This window comes from Ursus arctos, unplaced genomic scaffold (genome assembly GCF_023065955.2).
Source record: "Ursus arctos isolate Adak ecotype North America unplaced genomic scaffold, UrsArc2.0 scaffold_7, whole genome shotgun sequence".
Lineage (NCBI taxonomy): Eukaryota > Metazoa > Chordata > Mammalia > Carnivora > Ursidae > Ursus > Ursus arctos.
The window spans coordinates 55,536,445-55,563,597 of NW_026623089.1; the positions used below are offsets into that span (position 1 = coordinate 55,536,445).

The following is a 27,153-nucleotide window of genomic DNA, read 5'->3' on the forward strand; positions in this document are numbered from 1 at the left end:
TGCTTTAATAAGCATAACCAGATTGTTCTCTTGAGAAAGATTCCTAAACTTTCAACCTTTCTCATGGATTGATTCATTCAAATTTATTCTTGAGCTAGGATATAGGTATACAGAGATAAATAAAATTTGCCTCTTAAACAGGAGGAACACAAATCCTGGTTGGCAAGCCAAACAAACTAATGACCGCCCTACAGTGTTTTCAGGGTTACAGTCAGATAAATAGTTGGAGAAAGTAAAAAATGTGGCATTTGAAATAAACCTTATCTGCAATAATGGATTTTTCTCAATGTTTCCAAAAGCCTAATTATTAATACCTTGTCAGAAACAATTTCCTAGGACCTAGATGAAAAGAATGTTGGGAGAGTTTGACTCATAACTTGATCTCCATTAAAAAAAAACAAAAAAGAAAGAACATTTTAAAAAGAACAGGGTGGCTCAGTCAGTTAAGTATCTGCCCTCAGCTCAGGTCATGATCCCAGGGTCCTGGGATGGAGCCCTAGGTCAGGCTCCCTGCTCAGTGGGGAGCATGCTTCTCCCTCTCCCTCTGCTGCTCACCCTGCTTGTGCTCTCTCTCTCTCTCTGTCAAATAAATAAATAAAATCTTTCTAAAAATAAATTTAAAAAAAAGAAAAGAAAAGAAAGGTGAAAAGATTATCATGAAATAGCAATATCCTGGCATTTGTCAATTAACTGAAATGATTAACTTTAAAAAGTATTGAAATGGGAAAATCACATAAAGATGTAGAAAAATGTCCATGGTGGAAAACCTGGGTGGCTCAGTTGTTAAGCATCTGCCTGTGGCTCAGTCATGAACCCAGGGTCCTGGGATCGAGCCCCACATCGGGCTCCTTGCTCAGCGGGAGGCTGCTTCTCCCTCTGCCTGCTGTTCTCCCTGTTTATACTCCCTCTCTCTGACAAGTAAATAAATAAAATCTTTAAAAAAAATGTCCATGGTAACACTCATTCCCTTCATTCCCTAAATGTTAGTTGAATGCATACTATGTGCCAGGCACAGTTCTGAACTTTGGGAAAACAACAGTAGCAGAATGAAACCTCTGTCCTTGTGGAGCTTACATTCCATCATAGAGTGGGGATGGGCTGAAAATAAAGAAGGCAAATAAACAGAATATATATAGTGTGTCAGATGGTGATGGTTAGAGGGAGGGGGAGAAAAACAGGGAAGGGGACAGGGAGTGCTGGGGAAAGTTGCAATTTTAAAGATTTTATTTATCTATTTGAGAGACAGAGCCGGGGGTGGGGGTGATGGGGGAGAGGCAGAGGGACAGGGAGAAGCAGACTTCCTGCTGAGCAGGGAGTCCGATGTAGGGCTCAATCCCAGGATCCTGGGATCATGACCTGAGCTGAAGGCAGACACTTAACTGACTGAGCCATCCAGGTGCCCCAAAAGTTGCAATTTCAAATACAGCAATGAGCTCATTGAGTAGATCTGAAAAAGATAAGGGAGGGAGCTGGAGGAGATTTTATGTGTAGGAAAAAGCAAGTGCAAAGGCCCTGCAGGTGAGATTGTGTTTGTGGCAACACAAAAATTTCACTGCGTTTCACAACAGTGTAACATTGGAAACTCTATATGCCAAAAAAAGTATAGATCACTCCCATTGGCCAAGTCTGGGACAATTCTGATTTTGGAAAAGAGGTTTCATTTGGAAAAACAGATTTGAGGGTCATCAGCATGTAGATGATATTTATTAATTTTTTATTTATTTACCCAACACAGGGCTTGAACTCACAACTATGAGATCAAGACCCGAGCTGAGATCGAGAGTTAGACACTTAACCAATGGAGCCACCCAGGCACCTCCACATGTACATGATATTTACATCCACCTTGGTATCTGAGTCTTAAACATCTCGCCAACCATCATCAGGTCCATCTGGAACTATCAGAAAAGGGGTCTGATATTTATAGCAGAAACTAAAAGGTTGAGCAACTCATGAGGAACTAGTCAATAACATAGTGTCTACTATGTTAAGGAGAAGAAAAGAAAGTGATCCCAGGACCCTGGAATCATGCCCTGAGCTGAAGGCAGAGGCTTAACCGGCTGAGCCACCCAGGTGCCTCAAGATATAACTAATTTCATCTTGGCTGCCCTGCTTACTAATTTACCTTAGGCAGTGCCCTGGGAAAAAATGTATATACTCTCCTCAAACATACACACACATACACATACACGCATGCACACACATATACATCCACACACAGCTTCTTTCCTAAAGAATATAATCTTGATTGGCAAAAATTTTTTAATTTGGCAATATTGTCTCTTCAACAAATAGTGTTGGGAAAACTGGGGATAGCAACATGCAAAAGAATGAACCTGGACCACTTTCTTACACCATACTCAAAAATGAACTCAAAATGAGTTAAAGACTTAAATGTGAGACCTGAAAAGTAAAAATCCTAGAAGAGAGCACAGGCAGCAGTTTCTCTGACATTGGCTATAGCAACCTTTTTTTTTTTTTGGATATGTCTTCTGAGGCAAGGGAAACAAAAGTAAAAATAAATTATTGGGACTACATCAAAATAAAAAGCTTCTGGGGCACCAGGCTGACTCAGTTGGCAAAGCATGTGACTCTTGACCTCGGGGTCATGAGTTCACACCCCACATTGGGCATGGAGCCTACTTAAAATAAATAAATAAATAAAAAATAAATAAAAGTAAAAATAATTTTTTAAAAATCAACTAAACTAAAAGACGACCTACTAACTGGGAGAAGATATTTGCGAAAGACATATCCAATAAAGGGTTAGTATCCAAAATACGTAAAGAACTGATACAACTCAACACCAGAAAACCCAAATAATAGTGAAAACATGTACAGAAGACATGAACACACATTTCTCCAAAGAAGATACACAGATAACCAACAGACACATGAAAACATGTTCAACATCAGTCATCATCAGGGAAATGTAAATCAAAACCACAATGAAAGGGGCGACTGGGTGGCTCAGTTGTTAAGCGTCTGCCTTTGGCTCAGGGCGTGATCCCAGCATCCTGGGATCGAGCCCTGCATCGGGCTCCCTCCTCTGCTAGGAGCCTGCTTCTCTCCCACTCCCCCTGCTTGTGTTCCCTCTCTCGCTGGCTGTCTCTCTCTCTGTCAAATAAATAAATAAATAAAGTCTAAAATAAAATAAAATCACAATGAGATATCATCTCACATCTGTCAGAATGGCTAAAATAAAAAAAACACAAGAAACAACAAGTGTTGGCGAGGATGTGGAGAAAAAGAAACCCTCTTGCACTATTGGTAGGAATGCCAACTGGTGCAGCCACTGAGGAAAATAGTATGGAGTTTCCTCAAAAAATTAAAAATAGAACCACCATATGATCCAGTTAATTCCACTACTGGATATTTACCCAAAGAATTTGAAAACACTAATTTGTAAAGATACATGCACTCCTATGTTTATTGCATTATTTACAATAGGCAAATTATGGAAACAGCCTGTGTTCATTGATAGAAGAATGGATAAAGAAGGGGTGCCTGGCTGGCTCAGTTTATTAAGTGTCTGCCTTCAGGTCAGGTCATGATCCCAAGGTTCTGGGACAAGCCCCACATTGGGGGTTCCCTGATCAGTGGGGAGTCTGCTTCTCCCTCTCCTTTTGCCCCTCCCCCTGCTTATGTGTGCTCTCTCTCTCTCAAATAAATAAAATCTTGAAACAATTTTTAAAAAAATGGATAAAGAAGATATGATACACACACACACACACAGAGACACACACACACACACTGAAATATTACTCAGCCATAATAAAGAACGAAATCTTGCCATTTGCAATAGCATGGATGGATCTAGAGAGTATAATGCTAAGTGAACTAAGTCAGACAGAGAAAGACAAATACCATATGATTTTACTCATATGTGGAATTTAAGAAACAAAATAAATGAGCTAAGGTTAAAAAAAAGACAGAGGGGGCGCCTGGGTGGCTCAGTTGTTAAGCAGCTGCCTTCAGTTCAGGTCGTGATCCCAGGCTCCTGGGATCCAGCCCCACATCAGGCTCCCTGCTCAGTGGGAAGCCTGCTTCTCCCTCTCCCACTCCCCCTGCTGGTGTTCCCTCTCTCACTGTGTCTCTCTGTCCAATAAATAAATAAAATCTTAAAAAAAAAAAAAAAAAAAAAAAAAAAAGACGGAGAGAGAAACCAAGAAACAGATTCTGAACTATAGAGAACTGGTGGTTACCAGAGGGGAGGTGGTGGGGGGAATGGGTGAAATACATGATGGGGATTGAAGGGTACACCCATCGTGATGAGCATGGAGTAACGGATAGAATTGTTGAATCACTACATTGTACACCTAAAACTAATATAACACTGTTAACTACAGAGGAATTAAAATAAAAAAATTAAAACAATAATTTGGCAATACTGTATTAGTATTGGTGAGGACATCTTATACATTCCTGGTAGTACAAATGGCATAACAACTAAGGAAGACAAGCTAAGTATTCTTTATTAGGAGATCAGGGAGGTATGAACGGATGGATGGATAGATAGATAGATAGATAGATAGATAGATAGATGATATAATAGTGGGTGGGAGAGAGTTAATTGCCTCTTGGTGATCTAGGACAGCACAATTTGCAGGATACTAGAAGATAACAGGGGAGTCTGGGCATGATCAATGTGCAGTAACAGCTTAGTATTGAAAAAGATCTATGCTGTTGGCTTGCCTGGGTGGCTCAGTCAGTTAAGATGCCAACTCTGGATGTCAGCTCAGGTCATGATCTCAGGGTCCTGGGATCCCCTGCATTGGGCTCTGTGCTCAGTAGGGAGAGGATTCTCTCTCTTCCTCTCCTTCTCCCTGCTCATGCTTACCTGCTCATGTGCTCTCTCTCTCAAATAACTAAACCTTAAAAAAAAAAAATTGAAAAACATCTATGTTGTCAATTCTGCCAGAAGTTCAAGAGAGCAAGAAAAACGTAGAGCAGAAAAGACTCAAGGGAATTACCAGAGAATTTGCACTGAGCAAGTTTGCAGGAATTTAGGGCATTTGTTGGTCAATTTAATGGCAGACACAGACCTAAAACCTTTTTCTCACTCAAGTTTCTAAATTGAATTCAAAGATTGTCAAGAATACACAGCATGTATTCAACACATGGTAGGTACAAACCAAAAGACATTTCCGTGAAGAAGGTGGGAGAGAGGAAATCAAATTGGTATTCTGAAGGGAAAAAAAAAATTGGTATTGCCAGAACTGTTTTGAAAGGAAGTAGAATTGGCATGTCTTCACAGTAATTTTAAAGCATGAAGACATATTCTAGTTATAATGATGAAACAAGATCTTTTATATTATAGACAACTTTCAAAAGGACCAAACTTCAAATGGAGAACTATCTGAATGTGGTCTAAGGGAGCCTGTTTTGGTGCAAGCTCCTTCCCTACTTCTAATGACAAGATTAGGCCATTTTCTCTTTTTAAGCCTTGTCCACCAATTTCATTGGTAAATTTTTCAATCTACTAATTCAATTGTTCCCTTAACGTCTCCCCAACTCAACTTGGAAGCATCCCCGCTTGACCTCTATATTCCCATCATCCATTTTCTCTACTGCTTGCAACAGCAGAATTCTCTTAGAGCCTTAGCCAGCTTCAAAATCTTAAGACCTAAATCTGCCTGAAGTCTTTATTGCTCCTCAGTACTCTCTGTTTGGGGAGATTTTTAGCCTTTTTCTGCCATGGGACCTGTTCTGAGCCTTCATTTTCCTCACCACCCAAGCTGCCCATAGCCAAAGCTGTCAAGTGGGGCCCTCAAGCAATACATTTCTTCCTTCCTTCCTTCCTTCCTTCCTTCCTTCCTTCCTTCCTTCCTTCCTTCCTTCCTTCCTTCCTTCCTTCTTTCCTTCTAGATTTTATTTTATTTTATTTTATTTTTTTTTAAGATTTTATTTATTTATTTGACAGAGAGAGAGACAGCCAGTGAGAGAGGGAACACAGGCAGGGGGAGTGGGAGAGGAAGAAGCAGGCTTCCCAGCGGAGAAGCCCAACATGGGGCTCGATCCCAGGACTCCGGGATCACGCCCTGAGCCGAAGGCAGACGCTTAACGACTGAGCCACCCAGGAGCCCCTCTAGATTTTATTTTTTTTTTATTTGACAGAGAGCATGAGAGAGCACAAGCAGGGGAAGCTGCAGAGGGAATGGGAGAAGCAGGCTCCCCCCCCCCCCCTGCCCAAGCAGAGCCCCTGATGTGGGACTTGATCTCAAGACCCTGGGATCACGACCCAGGCCGAAGGCAGAAGCCCAACCAACGAGCCACCCAAGCAATAGATTTCTTACGTACCCTTCCCACCCTTCCTCAGCAGTACCATTTCCTTCGCTGAGGTTTCTTTCCTGTTATACGGCTGCTCCGTAACTTTTGCCCTGGAGCCCATAGTGTCCATGCTATTTTATTTAAGCTGTTTTTACTATTTTAAGGGACCTTCTTCTAGCATCTCAGTCTCTCCTTCAATGCTCCGTCTTCTCTGCATTCTAGAGGTCTTTTTGTTCAGCTTGCCCAGGTCACCCCTTTACCTGATCTTGCTCTCCCATCTAACTTAAGTCCCATTTCTCTCTGTGACAGATTCTGTTTCTTGCTGTTTCTTGTTCCTATAACGTCTATTTCTTCCTGAACCTGATGACCCACTCTCCTGACGTCACACTGCCGGCACAGCTCCATGTTGTTCCCCCCACCCTGACTTTTGACTCTTCTCAGAGTTCTCTCGGCATTGCAAGTACTTTAGGACTCCCGGTTCAGCAGAAGACTTCCAGAGCTGAATGCAGCCCAGAATATTTTGCTTTGTAACTTCAGCCCATTATCTCTCACCTCGGAAGCCATGGGCGATGTTCCTGGTCTACTTTCCTTTCATTTTTACCTGAAGCATCCTGGGCCCTGCTCCGTGCTGATGTTTCTCTATGTCACATGTGGCGACCTCCACTTATTAGGCACTTTTTTCTTTTTTAAGATTTTATTTATTTATTTGAGAGAGAGAGAGCAAGAGAGCCTGAGCAGGGAGGAGGGGCAGAGGGAGAAGGAGAAGTCAGCTCCCAGCTGAGCCAGGAGCCCGATGTGTGGATCCCAGGACCCTGTGATCATGACCTGAGCCAAAGGCAGATGCTTAACCCACTGAGCCACCCAGGGGCCCCTGTTAGACACTTTACAAGCAATTGCCTGAATTATTTCTGAAGATTTTCTTCCTCCCCACTGAGAATTCATTCAACGTTATCTTAATTACCTGATGAGTCTCTCCTAACAAACTATTTTCTCTGGCTTTGTGAATATAAGAGATGGAAAGGTTGGAGCGGGTACAGGTCTGCCTGGAATGTCTTCCCTCCTGTTCTGTCTCTCCTTCCTCTATATTACTCTTATTCTTGTCAATCTCGCAAACTTATCCTCATCCTTTAAAACCCAGCTCGCAGAGCTCTTTGTCCTTGAAGCCTCACATAAGGACCCAGGCAGAATTAGGAGTGTCACAGCTCCCTCCACACTGCTTCTGTAGCATTTCCACATCTCTGTCATAGCACCTCTCACACACTCCACTCCACTTACTAAACTGTATGCCCCTCAAGCGGCTTATCTTTCATTTTTATATTCCCAGTGCTTAGCTCAGGACCTGCTTCACAGCAGATACCAAATGGCTCAAGAAATTTTTGTTGGGGCACCTGGGTGGCTCAGTAGGTTGAGCGTCAGACTCTTGGTTTCATCTCAGGTCATAAGCTCATGGGTCATGAGATCGAGACCTGCCTAGGGCTCTGGGCTCAGTGAGGAGTCAGCTTGAAGATTCTCTCCTTCTGCCCCTCCTTACCTCCCTGCATGTACACCCTCTCTCTTTCTCCTTAAAAATCTCCTTAAAAAAATATTTTAAAAAGTTTTGTTTTGTTTTGGTTTTTGTTAAATACCTCTCTGAGGTGCTATGGCTGCAATCCAGCAATTCTATGTTTGCACAACAAATTTTTTATTTTTAAAGATTTTATTCATTTATTTATTTGAGAGAGAGAAAGAAAGAGAGTGAGCCAAGGGAGGAGCAGAGGGAGAGGGGCAAGCAGAGTCTGTGCTGGGCACAGACCTGTTGGGAAGCTCAATCCCACAACCCCAAAATCGCGATCAGAGCCGAAATCAAGAGTTGGAAGCCTAACCGACTGAGCCATCCAGGTGCCGCAGGACTGATTGCCTGATCAACTTCACGGTGTCACCGTACTTTAAGCATGACAGAAAATGTAAAGCACCTACAACCGGCCCACACAAAGCAGGGGCTTTGCAAGTCCCTTGCCCTTTGCCTCCACTTATGTATAGGAAGAACTTCAAAAATATTTGTCATTGCCTTGAAGATTTTCAAAGCCTTTACCATCTCTACAGTTCTATATTCAAAATCCACTGACAACTCAGTTCCTCTAGGAAATTGTTCTTGAACAACTCCAGCAAACGTAAATTACCTCTGAATTATCATCCCTCCTCAGCATTCATGAAGAATAGTATTGAATTTTACTAATTGGTACTCACCAATATGTAATTTTGACACTGTCCATTAGTATTACATATATCAACATTTTATTTCCCCAACTGCCTGAAGGCTTCAGGGTAAGACTGCTATCTTCTATTTCTTTTGGATCTTATCTTTGTATAGGACCTCATACTATTATACCCTCAATAAATATTGCTGACAGGCCAAATAATATTGACTGACAGAAGCAATTGCATAATATCTCCAAAGTATTTTTATCTTCTGGGAGGAAAACAGTAAGTAAATCCACCAGTGTTATTATTGCTCAAGTGTGTGAATAGTAATTGCTACTGTTGATGGAGTACAACCACTATCTTTACACATTAAACTTGTTCCCCAAATAAGTACAGCTTAAATTGCAATTTAAATGCTGTGAACCTCCAAGTTTATTTCTGTAAACTTAAAGTCCATTTTTAAAAAGATTTTATTTCTTTATTTATTTGACAGAGAGAGAGAGAGAACACAAGCAGGGGGAACAGCGGGTAGAGGGAGAAGCAGACTCCCTGCTGAGCAGGGAGCCAATGCAGGGCTCAATCCCAGGAACCTGGGGTCATGATCTAAGCCGACGGCAGATGCTTAACTCACTGAGCCACCCAGGAGCCCCTTTAAATCCATTTTTGAGATCCGGATTATTTTGACTTCGATCCTTCACAAACCTTTAAACTCAAATTTTTTTTTAAAGTAGTCTCCACGCCCAACATGGGGCTTGAACTCATGACCCTGTCATCAAGAGTCATGTGCTCTGCTGCCTGAGCCAGCTAGGTGCCTCTAAACTCAACATTTCCAATACTGTATTATTTTCTCTCTCTCTCAACATTCTAATCGCTTAAGTTTTTTTTTTTTTGTCTTTATTTTTATTTTGTTTATTTATTTTTTTATTTATTTTTAAATTTTAACTCCGGCATAGTTAACATGCAGTGTTATATTAGTTTCAGTGCTTCAAGAATTCCATATGTTACTCAGTACTGATCACCCAATACTATGGTATTCTTAAAACACACTTTTCCATTGACTTCTGTAACTCTTTTTTCCCCCTCTACATCTGTAGCTACTTCTTTGTCCCTTCTGCCATCATTCCCTAGCAGGCCATTAAGTGTTGTGATTACCCACGGCTGAATTCTGGGTTCTCACTTTCTTCTTAGTCTTGATTTACTAATGTTATATCTTCAGCCCAGGCTGCTCCTTATGTAGTCAACTTTTTAATATCTCCACTTGGATGTCTCCCAGGCTTCTGCAAACTCAATATGTCCCAACCAAGCAACTCATCCTTTCCTCTGTCCTTCCACCTTGCTCTAAACCAATCTAAACCGATCTTCTTCCAGTGATCCCTGCTTCAGTGAATCCATTTATGTTAACAGGAACCTAGGAGTTATCCTTGACATCTCCCTCTCCCATTGCCCTTATTGAATCTATTGCCAGGTCTCACCCATTTTATCACTTCAGTGTCTCTCCAATCCATCCACTTCCCTTCATTCTATGGCCTTTACTCTAGACCATGTGCCACACCTTGCAATAGTCTAATCATAGCTACTTTTGTCCCTATTGCATTAACCAAGCCATGGGCAGGGATCTTTTTGAAATGTACACCTGACCATGTCAACCACAGCTTAACACCCTGGCTTCATGTTGCTTTTAGGGTGATGACAAGACCTCCATGGTGGCTATAAGGCTGCTAGTGGTATAAAATTTGACCTATTTCTCTATCTCATCTTATATCACAAACCTCCTAGTTCTTCCTACTCCAGCCACAGTGGCTTTCTTCTGTAGTTGCAAACCAATATTTCTGTTCTTGTAAACCAGTAAATTTCATTTGCAGACAAGTTTCATTTTAGGCTGAACAAACACTTTGACACTTCTCCAGTCTAGCAGCTCCCTCTATTGTCTCATACATTTATCAGTATAAGTGACCTGCCTGATCCTGGAAGGCATCTGAATTCTTGACCCTTAAAGGACAGAGTGCAATAATGCATTTGAGATTGTGGTCAGACCTTTGAAACCACCAAACTCTCCCACCAGAGGCTCTGTTTCCTTTTTCTAGAATGCTTTTTCTTATTTCTTTCCTCAGTTAAACCCTAGTCATCATCCTTCACCTCTGGGTTCAAGCTTCACTTCCTAAAGGAAGCCTTTTCTAAACTTCTTGGTTAGGTCAAATCCCTGTTTTACAGTCTTCTATCACCATGCATTAAGTCTCCTCTTAAAAGTACTTAACTCAATCTTACATGAATTTCTGTGATTAGTTGATTAAGATTTGTCTTTCCCTCCAGAATGTAAGTTCCCTGAAGGGCATGGACCAGGTTTGTTTTGGTTTTGGTTTGTTTTAAGCTTTTATTTTTATTTTTTAAAAGATTTTGTTTGTTCATTTGTCAGAGAGAGAGAGAGAGAGAGAGCAAGCACAAGCAGGAGGAATGGCAAGTAGAGTGAGAAGCAGGCAGAGGGAGAAGCAGGCTCCCCATTGAGCAGGGAGCCTGATGAGGGGCTCCATCCCAGAACCCCAGGATCATGACCTGAGCTGAAGGCAGACCCTTAACCAACTGAGCCGTTGAGGCATCCCCTTGAGCTTTTATTTTTAAGTAATCTCTACACCCAACATGGGGCTCAAACTTACTACCCCAAGATCAAGATGGACCACGTTTTTATTTACTATTGTATCTTTTTAAAAATATTTTATTTATTTATTTGACAGAAAGAGGGAGAGAGAGAGAGAGAGCGCACAAGCAGGGGGAGCAGGAGAGGGAGAAGCAGGCTCCCTGCTGAGTAGGGACACCCCCCGCAGCCCCCTGAAGCAGGGGGATCTCGATCATGACCTAAGCTGAAGAAAGTCACTCAACCAACTGAGCCACCCAGACACCCCTACTATTGCATCTTTGATGCCTATCATCTGTATAAGAAATACCTATTGAATGAATGAAAGAATAAATTAGGTCGGTTCTGTAAACAATTTCTAGTTCATTGTTATATTTAATTTTAACAACATTGGGATGATGCAGATCTTCTGAAATATTTTTTTCTCCTACGCTGCCTGGAAAACTCTTACTCATTTTTCAAAGCTCAGCTTGTCTCTAGCTTTTCCTAATCTCCCTATTCCTCTTATAGAATTGGTCTCTCCCCTCTTTCTACCTTATAGTACTCCATGCACACCCCTAATACCAACAAATTGTTCTCACTTTTTTGTAGCTGCTTGATCTCTTACAAAAGACTTTGTAGAAATTTTGTCTTATTAACTTTTATATCCTGGTCATCTAACATAATGCCTTGAACACAGTAGGTAGATAATAAATGTATGTTGACTGAATGAATAATGATGTGTTGTGCCGGTCTAGGAGTGCACATACTAAGGAAGTGAGAGAAATATAGCACCTACTGTGTGCTGAGCACTGTGGTAGCTCCTATGGCTCAATGATCTCATTTTTTTTTTTAAGATTTTATTTATTTATTTGACACAGAGAGAGAGAGAGACAGCCAGCGAGACAGGGAACACAAGCGGGGGGAGTGGGAGAGGAAGAAGCAGGCCCCTAGCAGAGGAGCCTGATGTGGGGCTCGATCCCAGGACCCTGGGATCAGGCCCTGAGCCGAAGGCAGACGCTTAACGACTGCGCTACCCAGGCACCCCTGTGTTTTCTGATCACTCTCTTGTGTTCAGCAAAACAGCTCCTCCGCTATTCCTCCCTGTTTCACAAAATGTGGGGGTACATGTGGGGATGGGAACGTTTTCAAAGTTTTCTTTTTTATATTTTTAGAGAGAAAGTGAGATAGAGTGTGAGCAGTTGGGAAGGGGCAGAGGGAGAGAGAGAGAGAATCTTCAGCAGGTCCCACACTCAGCACAGAGCTCTAGGCATGGCTTGATTTCAGGACCCTGAGATCAGGACCTGAGTAGAAATCAAGAGTTGTAATCTTAACCAACAGGCACCCCACAAAGAAGGCTTTTGGGGTAGTTATTGTTATATATGGTCTATATGGTATTCATATATAGTCCATACTAAAAAAAAAAAAAGCTTTGGGGTGCGTGGGTGGCTGTCAGCTAAGCATGGCGTCATGGGATCGAGTCCCGCATAGGGCTCCCTGCTCAACAGGGAGCCTGTCTCTCCCTCTCCCTCTACCCATCCTCCCTGCTCGTGTGCTCTCTCCCTCTCTCTCTCTCAAATAAATAAATAAAACCTTCAAAAAAAAAAAAAAAAAAAAAAAGCTTCGCCAGAACTTTGTCCTTTGCAAGGGACATCTGGCTGGCTCAGTCAGTAGAGCATGCTACTCTTGATTTCAGAGTCGAGAGTTCAAGCCCCTTTTTTGAGAGTAGAGCTCACTTAAAAACAAAACAAATTTCGTTCTTTGACACTTTGCATATTTTCATCACCTTTACAGTTTTGGGGGTTGTTTTTTTTTTTTTAGGATTTTTTCTATTTATTTTAGAGAGAGAGAGGGTACATGCCAGCGGTGGAGGGGCACGTGAGGAGGGAGAGGGAAAGAGCAAGAATTCCCAGCACACCCTGCGCTGACCACAGAGTCCACCCCAGGGCTCAATCCCATAACCCTGAGATCATGACCTGAGTAGAAATCAAGCATCTACTGCTTAGCCAACTGCACCACCCAGGTGCTCCTATACAATGTTTATTTTAAAATTATTTTGGCTTTCTGTTGCTATTGTTTTTGTTTTTCATCTTTACTGTTTGTGCTAACATTTCTAACTGCTTTCTGTGCCTTAAACCATTCCTTCTTTCTGTCTTCCCTATTCTGTTGATGATACCATCAAATCTATTAATCACTCTAGCAAAAAAGTTTGCAGCAGCTTTGACTTTTCCTTCATCCATTTCCTTTTACTCTTATTTTGTTTAAAGTTTTATTTATTTAAGTAATGGCTACACCTGATGTGGGGCTCAAACTCACAACCCCAAGACCATGAGTCGCATACTCTTCTGACGAGCCAGCCAAGCACCTCCATCCATTTCCTTTTAGGTCACTATGTTTTCATGCTCCCACCACCCTCTTGCCTGGATTATTGCAAAAGCTTCCTAACCGGCTTCCTTATTAAAGATCTGTCAGTGCCTGCTTTCCCAAACATTCTATTCATCTCTTCCAGATTAATTTTTCTAAAACAGAAAGCATCACCAGCTTCTTATTATCCATTGAACTCAGTCTAAACTATTTAGCCAAAGATTAAACCTGTTCTTGATATAACCTTGACCTACTTCTCTAACATTATTGGTCAACGGTCTGCCATGCAAGTGTTGGGGAGTCATGGAGAGGGGGTCAAGGATCTTAAGATAGGCAAACTGGACTATTCTTTGTTTCTTGAACAGATTGAGTGTCCTTATTTTTGTGCATGTGGATATGTATGTGAGTTCGCCTTGGCCCATGTCAAAGGACAGTTCAATTACCTCCTTCCTTGATAGATGCTAACAAATATGATCTTTCTCCTGTATCCCCATTTTTATTTGTATTATGTTAATTTTACTATTAGGTTCACATTCATCCCAAGAAATAGTACATTCTTTAAGGAAGTGGATTGATTTTTCTCTATTTTCCTAGCCTTCTGGTTACTGATTGCTAGATACCCTAAAAGTGACAGGCAGAGATAGAGAAGATTGATCTTTGGTGCACCTGGCTGGCTCAACCCGTAGAGCATGTGACTCTTGATCTTTGAGTTGTGAATTGGAGCCCCATGTTGGGTGTGGAGATTACTTAAAAACAAAATCTTTTTTTTTTCTTCAAATTTTCGATTTAAATTGTAGTTAGTTAACATAAAAATAAAATCTTTAAAAAAATAGAAAAGATTGTTCTTCAAGTAGGTCTATCATCATTTACCATCTGTTCAGTACCAAATGACATATCCAATCAATGAAACAGAAAATCCCTACCCTCATGGAACTTACATTTTTTTTTTAAGGAATCTTTTTTTTTTTTTAAAGATTTTATTTATTCATTTGACAGAGAGACAGAGGGAAAGCACAAGCAGGGGGAATAACAGGGGGAGAGGGAGAAGCAGGCTCCCCACTGAGCAAGGAGCCTGATTCAGAGCTCAATCTCAGGACCCTGGGATCATGACCTGAGCCAAAGGCAGATGCTTAACTGACTGAGCCACCCAGGCGGCCCACATTCTATTTTTTTTAAAAAGATTTTATTTATTTATTTATTTATTTATTTATTTATTTATTTATTTATTTTTAAAAGGTTTTATTTATTTGACAGAGAGAGAGAGTATGAGAAGGGGGAGGGTCAGAGGGAGAAGCAGACTCGCTGTAGAGCAGGGAGCTCGATTCAGGGCTCCATTCCAGGACCCTGGGGTCATGACCTGAGGCAAAAGCAAATGCTTAACCCTGGGCACCCTGGGCTGGTAATTTGAAATATTATAGCCAGTAATGTGAGAAGGTGACATTTATGTAAAGATCTGAAAGAGAGGTGAGAAGGAGGAAATTACATGGAATATTTAGGGGGAAAGCAGTACAGGCAGAAAGAACAGCATGTGCAAAGGCCCTGAGGGGAGCATGCTCGGTGTTTATGAGGAACAAGAAGCCAGTGTGACTAAAGGGAGCCCTAGGAGTTGAGGTCAGAGATATAATAGGAAACTAGTAGACCATTGTAAGAATTTCTCTAAATGATATGGGAAGCAACTGAAAGATTTTGGGATAAGGAGTGACAAGATTTGTTTTAGGTTTTAAAGAATTGTTCTGGCTGTCATATTGAGAATAGATAGTAGGAGACACAAGAAAGCAGGGAGACTAATTAGGAAATTACTCAAGGTATACAGATTGATGATGGAGTGCTGTTTAATGAAATGAGGGAAGGCTACAGGAGTAGCATGTGTGTGAAGGAAAATGAAGAATTCAGAGTTAGATGAGGAATTTGTATATGATAAATAGACCAAGTAGATGTGTAAGTGGAGTCGTTAGAAATATGAATCAATAGAGTTGGGGAATGGATGGGAAGGGCTAGAGATTGGGAGTCATTGCCATATAGGTAGTATTTAAAACTATGAGGCTGGTCATGCACTGTTGGTGGGAATGCAAACTGCAGTAGGCATTTTGGAAAACAGTATGGAGATTCCTCAAAAACATTGAAAATAGAATTACCTAATGATCCAGTAATTCCACTATGAGGTATTTACTCAAAGAATATGAAAACACTAATTCAAAAAGGTATATGCACCCTGTTTATTGTAGCATTATTTACAATAGCCAAATTATGGAAGCAATCCAAGTGTCCATGGATAGATGAATGGATACAGATGTGGCATTTTGTATATATATATATATACACACACACACATATATATATGTATACACACATATGTAATGTATATATTTTATGTATAATTGTATACAAACACATAAAATGGAATATATGTATATATATGTATGTATATAATGGAATATTACTCAGCCATAAAAAAGAATGAAATCTTGCCATTTGCAACAACATGGATGGATCTAGAGAGTATAATGCTAAGTGAAATAAGTCAGCCAGAGAAAGCAAATACCATCTGATTTCGTTCATATGTGGAATTTAAGAAAAACAAATGAACAAAGAAAAAAGCCAAAAAAATAACTCTCATATATAAGGAACAAACTGGTGGTTATCAGAGGAGAGGTGGGTGGCAGAAGAGGTGAAATAGGTGAAGGGTATTTTTAAATACACTTACTGTGGAGGGGGGTGGGGGAATGGGATAGACCGGTGATGGGTAGTAAGGAGGGCACGTATTGCATGGTGCACTGGGTGTTATACACAACTAATGAATCATTGAGCCTTACATCGGAAACCGGGGATGTACTGTATGGTGACTAACATAATATAATAAAAAATCATTAAAAAAAAATACACTTACTGTGATGAGCACTGAGTAATATGTAGAATTGCTGAATCACCATATTGTGAAAAATACAATAAAATGTAATGCACCTGGCTGGCTTAGTCCATACAGCATGTGACTCTTCATCTCAGCGGTTGTGAGTTCGAGCTCCACAAGGGGTATAGAATTTACTTAAAAAATAAATAAAATATAACAAAATAATAATAATAACAACAACATAAAACTATGGGGTTGGGTGAGATCTCCCAGTGTGAGTGTGAGTGTAGAAGAGATCTGCTGACTGAGCCCTGAGACACTACTGACATCTGTAGGTTGGGTAGTTTAGTAGCAACCAGCTGTGTAGACGGAGAAGTAATTGGATGTTGATGCCTTTCAGTTATCTTTTTTTTTTAAGATTTATTCGTTTATTAGAGAGAGAGAGAGAGAGAGTGTGCGATGAGAGGCAAGGGGCAGAGGGAGAGAGGATCTTAAGCAGACACACAGCTCAATCTCACGACCTGAGCAAAAACCCAGAGTTGGGTGCTAACCTGACTGCACCACCCAGGTGCCCTGTCAGTTATCCTTTATATCGACTTTCCATCCTTCATCTGGATTGAGTTTTGGAGTTGGGAGCCATGAAGTGATAAGTTAAACCTGTAAGGTACATCTCATTGAAAAGGGAAATGAGAGAGAAGAGATGTACCAGTATGGCCCACAGGACAGGGGAAAAATACATGTTAGCACTAGGAATTAGGGCAGTTTTGCCAATTAGGTAATACGAAAATACAGAAATTTGTGTTTTTTAATTTTATTTAAATTCAATTAATTAACATATAATGTATTATTAGTTCCAGAGGTAAAGCTCAGTGATTCATTAGTAGCATATAACACCCAGTGCTCATTCCATCAAGTGCCCTCCTTAATGCCTGTCACCCATTTACCCCACCCCCCTACCTCCCCTCCAGCAACCCTCAGTTTGTTCCCTATAGGTAAGAGTCTTTTGGGGCACCTGGGTGGCTCAGTCGGTTAAGCTTCTGCCTTCGGCTCAGATCATGATCTCAGGGTCCTGGGATAGAGCCCCACATTGAGCTCCGCATCCAGCCCCTCATTGGACTCCCTGCTCAGCGGGGAGTCCGATTCTCCTTCTGCCCCTCTCCCCAGCTCCCTCTCTCTCAAATAAATAAATAAAATCTTAAAAAAAAAAAGTTGCACAATCTGCTGACTGAGCCAGCCAGGCACCCCAAAATCCAGAAATTTCTCCTTTGTTGTTATGTTAAAAAAAAAAGGAGCATTTTCTTTGTTTTTTTTTTTTTTAAGATTTTATTTATTTATTTGAAAGAGAGAGAGAACGAGAGAGACAGAGAACAAGAGGGGGGAGGGTCAGAGGGAGAATCAGACTGCTGAGCAGGTAATCTGATGCAAGACTCAATCCAGGGACTACAGGATCATGACTTGAGCCCAAGGCACTTACTTAACCAACTGAGCCACCCAGGCGGCCTTCTTTGTGTTTTTTTATTGTGTAAAATACACTTCATTTAAAATTTACAATTTTAACCATTTTTAATTGTACAATTTAGTAGCATTAGTTACATTTACGATGTGCAATCATTCCACTCTGGGGAGCTTTTGATTACTGATATTAGACATGTAAAATATAAATAATGATACTATTATATGGGTCTGTATTTTCCGGAGGAAATCGAAAATTGGGAACATGGGGGAAAATAACATTTAAATCTGGACTCATCATTAGTGACTACATGTGGCTAGAAACACCTTGCAGAAGCATATCCACAGAAAGAGAAAGAGGAGACAAGTGCCAATAATAGGAAAGGCTGGAATAAGTATTGAGGAAAATCATAAATGTTTCTGAAAGCGATGATACAAGTTCAGAATAACTTTGGTCATAAAGAATAGGAATGATTTTGCTCGATAGGTAGTGATGAGCGGCTCACGGTAAGATAATAGTGTCCCTAAAGAGTGGTTAAGTAATAGAGTGTTGGAATACGGTAAGGGAAGGGAGAAGGAACGGGGGAGTTTCTCAGAGTTTAGGGCTGAGACTGGGGTGGGGAGTAGAGCTCGGTGGGATTTGAGAGCGAAGCACAGGCACAGATTCAGAAAGGCCTGACAAGGCATAAGTATTTGTGTAATTTGTAGGGCCTCCGAGAAAGAACAATCTACTTTAGCAATATATCTTTGACCAAAAAAGAAAAAAAATTCTTTTTCTTTGACAGAGGTGATGGGGTGGAATGGAAGCTTAATAGGTAAGGTTAGGAAGGGCAGAAACTGCGGTTCAGTGAGAAGCTCTATGAAGGGAGAACTGATTTGGTGGGAGATGGTGCAATTTCAGACGTTCCTGGAAAGAGCAGAGAGGAACCAAAGATTGGTTTTGAAAGGATTCGTCTGGCGTAGTTCGGAAGACAGCCCAATGGGCATTTACAAGTCAATGGACGGGGGAGAGCTCTCTGAGGTGGTGGGTTTTGTGCGACCCTCCCCGGGTCCACGCTTCTCTTCAGTTAGAACAGAAGAGGCCTGGAAAGCAAGGCCGGGAGTGGGGTCTTTGGGTGACGCCGGGTGGGGGAGGTGGCGAGCGCAGGCGACTCCCACTTGGGACCCGGACCCAGGCCCCGCCCCTGGCGTACGCCATCAGCCCGCGCCGCGCAGCCGGGTGTTATTCCGTCCCGCCCGCGCGGCGGTCGGTGCTCTGTCACCGCCCGCTGTGACCATGGCCCCAGCCCGTGGCTTATAAATTGGCGACCACAGTTCCCGACGCGGTCCTGGTCCTGATGGCGGCGGCGGCGGCGGCCTTGGCAGCGGCCGACCCCCCTCCCGCGATGCCGCAGGCGGCAGGAGCCGGAGGGCCCACCGCCCGTCGGGACTTCTACTGGCTGCGCTCCTTTCTGGCCGGAGGTGGGTGTCAGCCGAGAGGACCCGGCCGTGCTGGGGTGGCAGGGCGGGATCGGGGCAGATACGGAGCTTGCGGCCGCAGTGACTTCTTGGACTCTGGCTGCTTCAATGCCCGGCTGGATATTTGCCCTGACCTGCTGTAACTCTTTCTAATAATCACTTGACTAGTGACAGCAGGATCCTGGGGAGAAGGGGCTTCGAGCTGTCAGGGAGCGGCTGGGCGGGTGGACGGGCTGAACCAAGCACCCATTCTTCGGCGTTGGATAGTAGGGAAAAGAGCTGAGTCCTTTACAAAGACTCCAGGGTTTCAGTGAAACATGCTGGGTACCCCTTTCGTTTGTAAAGACCATAAATGACCCAGTGTAGAATGGGATTTTGCCGTTTGCTTTAAAGAAAGTATATATTGGAAGTCAGCTTTTTAAAGTTGACTGGGAAATTGTGCAAAACTGTCTCCAACCAAAACTGGTTCCAGTGATTCTAGTAAACTGTTCTATAGCTACGTGACAGGTAGCTGGGGCAGCCCTTCTACCCGTGTCATTGTGAAGCCAGAGAGTTCATAATTGTCTCTCAGAAACTTCTTCTGACTTCCCATAAAGAAATGTTTTCAGTCTCTACCCTCTCTTAATTGATTGTCTGGGTTGTCAACACTGAATTACTTGTTAAGGCTGGGAATTTTGAAAATTCCACATTATAAGGGCTTTTAGAAAAAATATCTGTAGTGTCCAGTAGTATTAAGAATTTCTTTTGTTCTGATAAAAACGGCATTCATTCATTTATACAAGGAATATGAGTGCCTGCTACATGCTCAGTGTATATCAGCGAACGAAACAAAGATCCTGGCGTTTACATTGATTGGAGAGTTGAGGGGAGAAAGAGAATAAATAAAATGAGAAAGTAAGTTATATAGTATGTTAGAAGGTGATGAATGCAATGGGGAGAAGTAAAAGGAGAATGGGGCAAGGAAATGCAGAGGCTGAGTGGGTGCAATGTTAAATAGGACAGTCATGGCAAGTCTGTTGGAGAGAATGACACTTGAGCAGACTTGGAATAGTGAGGGAGTTTAGCAACTTGATGTCTCAAGAGGAGAATTTCAGGCCTTAAGAAAAGTTATGTAGCTGGAACCATGTGGTGTTGATGGGGAAAGGAGGTTAGAGGTGAATGAGGGGCTTTCCAAATGACTTTTATTTGGAGTGAAGTAGGAGCTGCCAAATTGTTTTCTAAAGTGCCTGTTCCATTTTGTATCCCCACTATCTTGTCAACACTTGCTGTCATCAGAGTTTGTGTTGGCTGTGTTTGTGTAGGGGTGTGTGTGTGTGTTTCTCTTTAAATAGGTGTTCAAAGGTATGTAGTCGTGGTTTTAATTTACATTTCCCTGATGACTAATAATGGTGAATATCTTTTCATATTCTTTTTGGCCATTTGTGTCTCTTATTTGGTAAAGTGCTGCTTCAGATTTTTAGAAAGTGTGAATAATTTTGAATGAGTTCCTGGTCCAGGTGATATGAAAAAATACTTTTGGGCAACTTACTTGGCCTCCATGTGCCTCAGTTTTCACATCCTTTTATTTTATTTTATTTTATTTTATTTTATTTTTAGTTCTTTTTTTTTAAAAAGATTTTATTTATATATTTGTCAGAGAGAGAGAAAGAGCACAAGCAGGGGGATCAGCAGGCAGAGGGAAAAGCAGCCTCCCTGCTGAGCTAAGAGCCCAATGAGGGACTCGATACCAGGACTCTGGAATCATGACCCAAGCCAAAGGCAGACGCTTAACCGACTGAGCCACCCAGGTGTCCCTTCACATCCTTTAAATGGGAAAAGACTTCCTACTTTAGAAGGTTGTAATGATTAAATGAGGTAGTACTCATAAAAGCCGTGGCACAGTGTCCTGAGTTAAATCTCTTAGCCTAGGTGTCGCCTGGGTGACTCAGTTGGTTAAGCGTCTGCCTTCGGCTCAGGTCATGATGCCAGGGTCCTGGGATGGAGCCCCACGTGGGGCTCCCTGCTTGGCGAGGAACCTGCTTCTCCCTCTCCCTCTGCCTGCCACTCCCTCGCTTGTGCTCTATCAAATAAATAAATAAAATCTTCAAAAAATATCTTAGCCTAGTACCTGGTACAAGGTAAACGCTCAAAACTTGTGAACTATTATTGTTGATTAGCAGTGGCCTTGGCCACTATCTTAACCTCATTTGCTTAAAAGGAAGATAAAAGCTGCATGACCTAACTCAATGGATTATTGTAATGATTGAGCTATAAAGTAATGGGATTAAGTGAGTTAAGATGCTATCAAAGGAAACTTATTGAACACGTTCTAACTAATTTCATTATATGGTTAGTTCATAGTGACTGAGAAGATAATATAATATTCCGAAACCAAATATACCCAAATGCAAATTATTTTTAGTTTATCCTCAATTTTGGGTAGCCGTGACTATGATTTTCATTAGTTCTGATAAGAGAAGCTTGATATAGAAACTTATATGTGGATTTAATATTTGAATACGAATAGGCACTTTATTTTTGGATATCTCAGAATATGGATTTTAATTAACAGTTACGTGGTAGGCTATTAAATAAATGTGTGTGGACTTTGAGTGATTTTGTCTTACATTTTTATTTTTTATTTATTTATTTATTTTTTAAAGATTTTTTATTTATTTATTCGACAGAGATAGATACAGCCAGCAAGAGAGGGAACACAAGCAGGGGGAGTGGGAGAGGAAGAAGCAGGCTCATAGTGGAGGAGCCTGATGTGGGGCTCGATCCCATAACGCCGGGATCACGCCCTGAGCCGAAGGCAGACGCTTAACCGCTGTGCCACCCAGGCGCCTCTGTCTTACATTTTTAAAAGTAAGACTCTACATTAATTTTTTTTTAAGATTTTATTTATTTTAGAGAGAGAGAGAGAGAGAGCACCTGCTAGGAGAGAGTGAGAAGCAGACTCCCTGCTGAGCAGGGAGCCCAGCGCTCGGGGCTCGAACCCAGGATCCTGGGATCATGACCTGAGCTAAAGGCAGATGCTTATCTGACTGAGCTATCCAGGTGCCCCTACATTCATTCATTTAACAAACATTTATTGAGTGCCTGTTATGTGCCAGATCCTGTACTGGTCTCTGGCAATATAGTGGTAAAGGCGACCCACAAAATCCCAGTCCTTTTCTACCTTCTGGATCAAATATGCAATAGTGAAGAGCTTAATATAATCATAAAAAGACACCAGAGACTTTTTTTTTTTTAAAGATTTTATTTATTTATTCAACAGAGATAGAGACAGCCAGCAAGAGAGGGAACACAAGCAGGGGGAGTGGGAGAGGAAGAAGCAGGCTCATAGTGGAAGAGCCTGATGTGGGGCTCGATCCCAGAACGCCGGGACCACGCCCTGAGCCGAAGGCAGACGCTTAACCGCTGTGCCACCCAGGCGCCCCAAGACACCAGAGACTATTTATCCACATTTCATCCACTTTTTTATAATGTAACAGCCTATTTTATCAAGTGCTTATTAACATGTAAGGTACTTTACGAAATTGTCTTGGTTTGGGCTACTATGACAAAAATATCATAATCTGGGTGGTTTATAAACATTTTTTTTCTTCCTTCTTTCTTTCCTTTCTTACTTCCTTTTTATCAACCTGGAAGCTGCAGACATTTATTTCTCATAGTTTGTAAGCTGGGAAAGCCAAATCATGGTGTCAGCACATGTGTCTGCTGGAGGACTGCTTCCTCATAGATGGCACCTTCTCCTTGTGTTCTCACATGGTGGTACCTTCTCAGTGTTGTTTTGTTTTGTTTTGTTTTTGAAGTAAGTTTTTTTTTTAAGGATTTTATTTATTTATTTGAGACAGAGAGATACAGAGAGAGCATGAGTAGGGGAAGAGGCAGAGGGAAAGGGAGGAGCAGACTCCCCACTGAGCCAGGAGCCCGATATGGGGCTCCATCCCAGGATGCCAGGATCATGAGCTGAGCCGAAGGCAGACGCTTAACCATCTGAGCCACCCAGGGCCCCCACCTTCTCGGTGTTTTCACATGGTGGAAAGGGTCAGGGTTTTCTCTGGGCTTTTATAGGGGCATTAATCTTGTTCACAAGGGCTCCACCCTGCTGACCTCATCAATTCCTAAAAGCCTTACCTCTAAATACCATCACATTGGGAATTAGTTTTCAAAATATGAATTTGGGAGGACACAATCTATAGCAAAGAGTCTTCATATATTATTGTCTTAGAAGGATGCCAAGCTAGTAGGGCTGCCCTGGATTCTGACCTACACTAAAGCCCATGTACACACATTACTGTCATCTATATGTCTACACAGTGACGTGTGGTAGGGACCAAATACATAATGGCTAAATATATATGGGTATGTTGAATTTTATGGGTAAAAGTTGGTTGTTTCAATGAAACAGTCATCCAGAAGAGGTTACTTGAAACAGAGCCTCTTGGCTGGGTAAGTACCTTCAAGTGTCTGTCTCTGTAACTACATTTAGCAAGATTCCCAGTGTTCATCAGGTATTAGGGGGAAGATTTACACTCTTCAGATTTATTTTTAAGTCTGACATACTCAGTTATTAAGTTACAGGGAATGGGGGCCAGTCATCTTTATATCCCTGCAACTGGGCAGCTCTACCCGTGGAGACCAAATTAGAAATCAGAAGGTGTGCTGGCTGAATAAATAATGATTTCCATGTGGAAAGAAATGGTATGCAATTTCATCCTGACTGTTCAAAAATTTTTTAGGTATTGCTGGATGCTGTGCCAAAACAACAGTTGCTCCTTTGGATCGAGTAAAGGTTTTATTACAAGCTCACAATCACCATTACAAACATTTAGGTGAGTTAATGGTTGCTAAAGGTAAAAGTGAATGAAAACATTATCTGCTGGGTTCATTTCCAGTTGTGAATTATAGTGGAAAGAGGATACAAAAGGGAGTTCAAGTTTGGGAACAAATTGTGCAAGAGATTTATCTCTTATCTACTTTAACCTTTTCATTTGCAATAGTGGTTAAATATATTATCATTTTAGGGTACTGATATTCTCTAAACCAAAATCTTGGAATCACTGAAGTACTATTTGTTTATTGGGATTAAAGAGTCATGCCCTTTCCAGACACATAAGAGCTCAGCCTGATTTTTTTTTTTTTTAAGATTTTATTTATTTATTTGTTAGAGAAAAGCACAAGTGGCGGGGGGAGGTGCAGGGAGCAGCGGGCAGGAGCAGGCAGAGGGGGAAGCAGTCTCCCTGCTGAGTTCCCGACAGTGGAACTAGATCCCAGGACCCTAGTAGCCAAAGGCAGACGCTTAACTGACTGAGCCACCTGGGTGCTGATTTTTAAAAAATATCCAATTAGTGATGGAGATAAGGTTTATTCCTTTATTTATTTAAAGATTTATTTAGATTTCTTTATTTGAGAGGGAGAGCACACACATGAGTTGGCAGGGAGAGGCAGAGGGAGAGAGAGAGAGGACTCCTCTTCATTGAGCATGGAGCCTGACATGGAGCTTGATCCCAGGACCCTGAGATCACGACCTGAGCTGAAATCAAGAGTTGGCCGCTTAACTGACTGAGTCATCCAGGTGCCCCTATTTTTTATTTTTAAAGTAATCTTTACACCCAACGTGGGGCTCCAACTAATGACCCTGAGATCAAGAGTTGCACACTGTACCGACTGAGCCAGCCAGGCCCCCTATTCCTTTAAACACCTAGTTAAACAAGCCTTCTGGAAATCTTTAGTGTAAACAGAATTCAATGCAATTAGTGTATATGGATAAATTTACATTCTTAAAGAATATCAAGCCCTTGTTTGTTCCTTGCAAACATAAAAATCAGCCATTAAATTAACATGGATGCTGTAATAATTTGTCATTGGTGAGAGTAAGAAATTTTTATAGCCTCTTTGGAGGGCATTTTGGTAATATGCATCAAAAATCTTAAAAAGATACATATTCTTTGGGCATGCAATTCTAGTTCTAGGAGGTTACTGCAAGGAACTAATCAGAAAGATTATATATACAAGGATCAAAACATTATTTATGTTAGTTAAAAAACAAGCAAACCAAAATGTTCAATAGTAGGGAATTGGCTGTATTAAATAATAAGTATAATTTAAATGAATAAATAAATCCATATTTTAGGCTATTTTCCAATCACACAAAAACTAAAAATAGTATCAACTGGGGGTCCCTGGCTGGCTTAAACAGTAGACGATGCGACTCTTATTTTTGTTTATTTATTTATTTAAATTTTTATTATTTTTTTAGATAATCTCAATGCCCAACTTGGGGGTAGAACTCAACCCCAAGATCAAGAGTAGCATGCTCTACAGACTGAGCCAGCCAGGTGCCATGATGTGACTCTTGATTTTGGGTTGGTGAATTCAAGCTTCTCCTTGGACATAGAGCTTACTTATTTACTTACTTACTTTATTTGTTTATAAGATTTTTATTTATTTATTTGAAAGAGAGTGAGAGCAAGAGCAATCACAGAGGGAGAGGGAGAAACAGGCTCACTGCCGAGCAGGAAACGTCCCAGGACCCTGGGATCACGACCCGAGCTGAAGGCAGACGCTCAACCAACCGAGCCACCCAGGCGCCCCTAGAGCTTACTTAAAAAAAAAAAAAAAAAAATTAATTGACCAGGAACAATGTTCATGATGTATTAGATAACTGAAAACATATAAAATGGTTTAATGATACTGCATTTTATGTAAATAAACATGAGCTTAGACAAAAGGCTGCAAAGACAGACATTAAGTGGTTAATTTTCAATGGTGAAATTCAAGGTAATTTTTTCTCCTAAGCTAATATTAATACATGTTGAACATATATTACTTTAAAAATTAGAGGGAGAAAGATTTAAAAGAAAAAAAAATTAATGTGGACAGACACCAAGAAAGAAATTAAGTCAAGGCAAGTAACTCATAGCACTCCATTACTGTATAGGTTCATGCTTCAGTAGATAGGAATGAGGTGTGCTCCGCATGACCTATGCAGCATCACTATACAAGGAAGATGTTCTACAGAGTGAATAAGAGTCATTATTTTTTCCATAACATATATAGAGTTGTCAAATCACTATGTTGTAACCTAAACTAATGTAACATTGTGTCAGCTGTCTTCGGTTTAAAAAAATCAATTGTTTTTCTAGTGGTGTTTTTAAAATGTGATTTTTCTCAAAAAAATAAGGAATATTTATGTTATATATTAACTATAGCTCATTTTCTTGTCAATATTTTTAATACTAAGTAAGTCTATACTTAAAATTGAAAGAAAAAAAGTTGCTGCCATTCTGTGTCCAGCAGTGAGCACAGTGTGCTGCTCATATATAGAATCAGACCTTTGAACTTACTGAGACGGTATATGAAACTGGAAAGGAGGGAAATGATTTTCTTTCATTGTCCAAATTAAGGGTAAAAAGGAGATGAATCATATTACCCAGTATCTCAGGGTGTTTACTATAACCCAACGTATGAATGTCTGAGCAGGATTGTTTTATTCCTTTCACCTCCTCCCCATGCTGGTTTATGTTGTTTTGTTTCCTGATTTGTAGTCATTAGATTACATATTCACATTAGATTTCACGCTCTACAGGGCTACATGCCATGGGTTACAGTGTACCCTACAAGGCATGCAAAATTTGAAATGGAATTCCTGGAGTGAAATGATGAACTGTTGGTGTAGTACATGGAGTTTCATGTATCTTTAAAGTATATAAGCCATAAATAAATAAATAAATAAATAAATAAATAAATAAATATAGCTTTTAGTTTTCTTTTTAAATGTTTTTGGGCATTTTATTCTAGATGCCTCTCTTTTTATATACATGCATAAGGTAGTCTGTAAAATTTTGCTTTTTTTATTTTTATTTTTTAAATATTTTACTTATTCATTTTAGAGAGAGACAGCAGGAGCAGGGGGAGGGGCAGAGGGAGAGAATCCTAAGCCACTCTGTGCTCAGCGCAGAGCCTGGTGCGGGGCTTAATCTTA

General features: G+C 41.0%; 1 protein-coding gene across 2 annotated transcripts in view; it reads left to right on the forward strand.

Moving 5' to 3' along the window:
• The first annotated feature begins 18,917 nt into the window (after positions 1 to 18,917).
• Positions 18,918 to 27,153, forward strand: part of SLC25A16 (solute carrier family 25 member 16) — a 39,339-nt gene continuing 31,103 nt past the window's right edge. The window contains exons 1-2 of one of the 2 annotated variants that reach the window (XM_026504338.4): positions 18,918 to 19,184; positions 23,909 to 24,001. In XM_026504338.4, the coding sequence (XP_026360123.1) occupies positions 19,061 to 19,184; positions 23,909 to 24,001 (217 nt within the window). In that variant the 5' untranslated portion in view covers positions 18,918 to 19,060. The remainder of the gene's footprint in view (positions 19,185 to 23,908; positions 24,002 to 27,153) is intronic. The other variant, XM_057308835.1, reaches the window with a different exon arrangement.